At 36.1% G+C, this 3,739-nt stretch overlaps 1 protein-coding gene across 1 annotated transcript; it reads left to right on the forward strand.

Annotated features, from left to right (window-relative positions):
* The first annotated feature begins 247 nt into the window (after positions 1-247).
* LOC127130169 (uncharacterized) lies at positions 248-1,099 on the forward strand. The gene has a single exon (XM_051059236.1). It carries the CDS (start codon positions 248-250, stop codon positions 1,097-1,099), a length of 852 nt encoding a protein of 283 aa, XP_050915193.1.
* Positions 1,100-3,739: the final 2,640 nt, after the last annotated feature.

The raw sequence follows: 3,739 nt of genomic DNA on the forward strand, positions 1-3,739 counted from the left end.
CGACAAGCCTCTGAACTCAAGAAATTTGAAGAGCATGGGCATCATTGAGAGAGTTTTGGTTAAGCCATCTCTGGACACCTCTTGGGAAGCTCTGAAGGATTAGAGGAAGATACCCAATGGTCTCTATTTGTTCTCTAAGATAGATCCCCCTGAGGTCATCTCCCACTATCTTCAGGACCTGGCAGCTCAAGGGGTACACATCTCTGACTTCTACGTGGACTGGCTCCCAGAGCAGCCACCAAACTTTATGAAGAGGAAAAGAGAGCCATCTGAGAAGTTGAAGAAGTCAAAGACCTTGAAGCTGGGAGAACCATCAGCAACCAGAATGCCAACGCATTTGGGCTCTCCTATCTCAAGTAAGTCTCACCCCTCTGAAACTCCTACTTTAAAATTAAGGCAACTATCTTCCTCCATGCCTCTACATACTTCCATGTATACTCCCTCTAAACCCACAACCTCCACCTCAAATCCCTCTGAATCTCATCACTCTAACCCACCCTTACCTCCCCTCCAACCTTTTAATCTCACCGCCACAACACTACCTATCTCTAAGGCCTTACTCTTCAATGCACCAATACCACCACCTTCTTCAACTCCCTCCTCTCCACCTTACTATGACATATCTTCTAATTTTGACAAGCCACAACCACCTGATCCTCAATCCCCAACACTTGCTCAACTCCAAGCCCACGCTCTCTCTAACCTAAACCCATCTAAGCCAAAAACCTCTATCCCATCTCCATCTGAACCTCAACCAGATCAACCATCTGAATCCCAACCCAAACAACCATCTGAACCTCAAACAGAACCACCAAATGAATTTGTGTATGAACCCCAAACTACCCAAAAATCTGACTCTCCCACTAAAACCAACCCCATCCCTCCAGAAACTATCCTTCCCTCCTCTGACCTAGAACCAACCCTCCCCACCCTGGAAGAGGCGGTAGCCTTATTTGCTGAGTCTTCAGTGGAGAAGCTCATATCACTATCTGCAAACTCTAAACTAAGTGATAATCCCTTTGAAGTAAGGATTCACTGGAATAGAGTTATCATATGGATGCCATCTGAGGCTTTCAAGCTGAAAGGCCTCTCTGAATAAGTCAGAAATGACTTTATCAGAGAAGCTAGAGAGAGAGGCCAGAGGCTCGTCTGGCCAGAGAGGCAGAAGAGAGAGCTCACATGGAAGCAGAGGAAAAGGCTAGATTAGAAGCAGAAGAGAAAGCGAGAAAAGAAGTTGAAGAAAAGGTTGCCGCTGAGGCTGCTGCTGAAGCTGAAGCCAAAGTCAAGGTTGATGCTGAAGAAGCAGCACACATTACTGCAGAAGAAGCTGCCAAGGCAAAGGACGTAGCTCTGACTCAGGGTGAATCATCTCATTCTGAGTTTTCTCCACTGGTGTTGAAGACTCTGGAGGAACTCCAGAAAGAACAACAGATTGTGAGAGCTAGGCTGGATCAACAGGACTCTGTCAACTCCAACATTCAGAATCTGCTGACTCAGCTGCTGTAGAGGATGCCGCCTCCTCCGAACCCTTAAGAACATTAGGATTTATTTGGTATCTTTCTCTAAGTGTTTAATCTGTATGCTTTTAATCTAAGTTTTTTTTCCTCTTATTTGTACTTTTCCCTTATGAATGAAGTTTGTCTTACATTAACTTGTTTTGCTATGTCTTTTTTAGTTTGACAAAAAGGGGGAGAAATAATTAAATGGCCTTCGATGAAATAATATCTAAGCCTCATAAAGCATTGTGTACATTCAAAAACTGTTATTATGAAGTCTAAAGTTTTGCAGGAAGTATCTAAGTAAAACATGTGAGAAACAAGTTAAGCAATATAAGAAGATCTGGTAAGAACCTCTAAACCTTCTTAAGTATCAGATTTAGGGGGAGATTGTCTATCTCAGGGGGAGTCATCATACATCTGACTTTGAGATAACTCCTTTTAATTTTTTTAAGTATAATTGTTTCATCAACAGTCTGAAGTTTTTGTCATCATCAAAAAGGGGGAGATTGTTAGAACAAGATTTTGTGTCTACAATTCATCTCTAAGTTTTGATGATAACAAAGGATGAAACATTTCGGTACCCTAACAAATTTCCCTAAGTAAGCAGGACTCTAACAAGAAATGGATCTGACAAAACAATATTTGCTATCACACAAGCCTAGAAAGTTGACTTAAAGTTAAAAGCAGTAGCTCTGACTCTGAAGATAACAACATTCACAACATCTGAAGCTTGAAGACTCAGATACTCTGAATCAGAAGGATTCCATGCATTGTTACTCTGTTGATCCATACATCTGAAGATTAATCAAGAACTTCTGAAGTAAATCACTTCGAACAACTATCTGAAAAATACATGTTCTACAAGAAGATCTAGATTCCGCACACTTTGATTCACGCCTAACAGATCAACTTCAAGACTTATCAACAAAGTATTCCATATATGGTATTAATCTTTATTTGGAGAAGAATAAATACTCTTCCAAATCTCTATGGAAAGGACAACAAACTTAATGTCAATTAAGTCCCATCATTGGCAAGATATCAACATCAATGCTTCAGCCAATGACATCATATCGTAAGCACTATATAAAGGTCAAATCATCATCATACAAAAGTATGAAGCAATTACACAAGAATACTACAAACTCAAATTCAATATTTCATTAATTCTTGTTCAAATCTGTTCACACGAGTTGTTGCTCTTAGTGTGAATTTTTACTGTTCTTGTTGTGTTAAAATTACTTACCTAGAAGCACTAAACACCTTCTTGTAATTCTCAAATAGTTGTTGAATATTTCCTCAAGTGACTTGTGAAGTCCGTAGACTTGAGAGGGCTAAGAGATCACTATTCTCTTAGACGTTTTTGTTGTGATCTTTCTAGATTATTGGATTAAGTCATTATTGAAGGCAAAATCACCTTGACCGGGTGGACTGGAGTAACTTTGAATTTCAAACGCCACGTTGGAAAATACTAACGTTTTCTCAGCTAAACTAACGGAAGAGACCAACATTACTAACCTAAGTAATATTACGGGACCAAACTATTATTGGGTCTGGGGACTAATTATGTCTTTTTAATAATAACGTGGCTAACCACGTTATAATTTATTTTTTATTATTCATTGTTTAAATATTAAATTAATTTTTAATTTTATTTTTTGTTTTATTTTTAAATAATTTAGATTTGGAACGATTAAAAAAAGCCAAAATATTTCTTGGAAAAAAAAACTCAAAGACCTTTAAGCAACATCGAATGTCTTTACCATTAGGCCAACATTCATTGGTGATAAATAATTCCAATAATTTGTAGAAATATTAAGCATTTTATTATTTACTTATTTACTTATATCAAATAACACACAAATCAATATTTACTCAATTTAAATTAATTCAAACTAAATAATAATCAATTAATTTAATAGTAATTCAATTAATTAATTAAAAATAAAAATTAATTAATTATTATTTTTAAATGAAAAATAAAAAATTCATATACATGATAGTCCAATCACGATTTTAAAATAAAAAAACTAATTTTATTTGAAAAAAATATCAACACCGAAACTAATATGGCCCAATTAAAATTTGTAAGATATTAAATAGAGTCTTTTTATTTCTCGATATAAAAATTGGATTCTATAATTTTTACGAGGAATCAAAACGAGTCTTCCCTCTAAAACTAACATTTTCTAATAATGTTTATATATAATTGAGAAAAAAATTCTAATATACTAATTATA

This window comes from Lathyrus oleraceus, chromosome 3, assembly GCF_024323335.1.
Source record: "Lathyrus oleraceus cultivar Zhongwan6 chromosome 3, CAAS_Psat_ZW6_1.0, whole genome shotgun sequence".
Classification (NCBI taxonomy): Eukaryota; Viridiplantae; Streptophyta; class Magnoliopsida; order Fabales; family Fabaceae; genus Lathyrus; species Lathyrus oleraceus.

Coding starts and splice junctions, on each gene's coding strand:
- LOC127130169 (XM_051059236.1), top strand. CDS start 248: ATGAAGAGGAAAAGAGAGCCATCTGAGAAGTTGAAGAAGTCAAAGACC.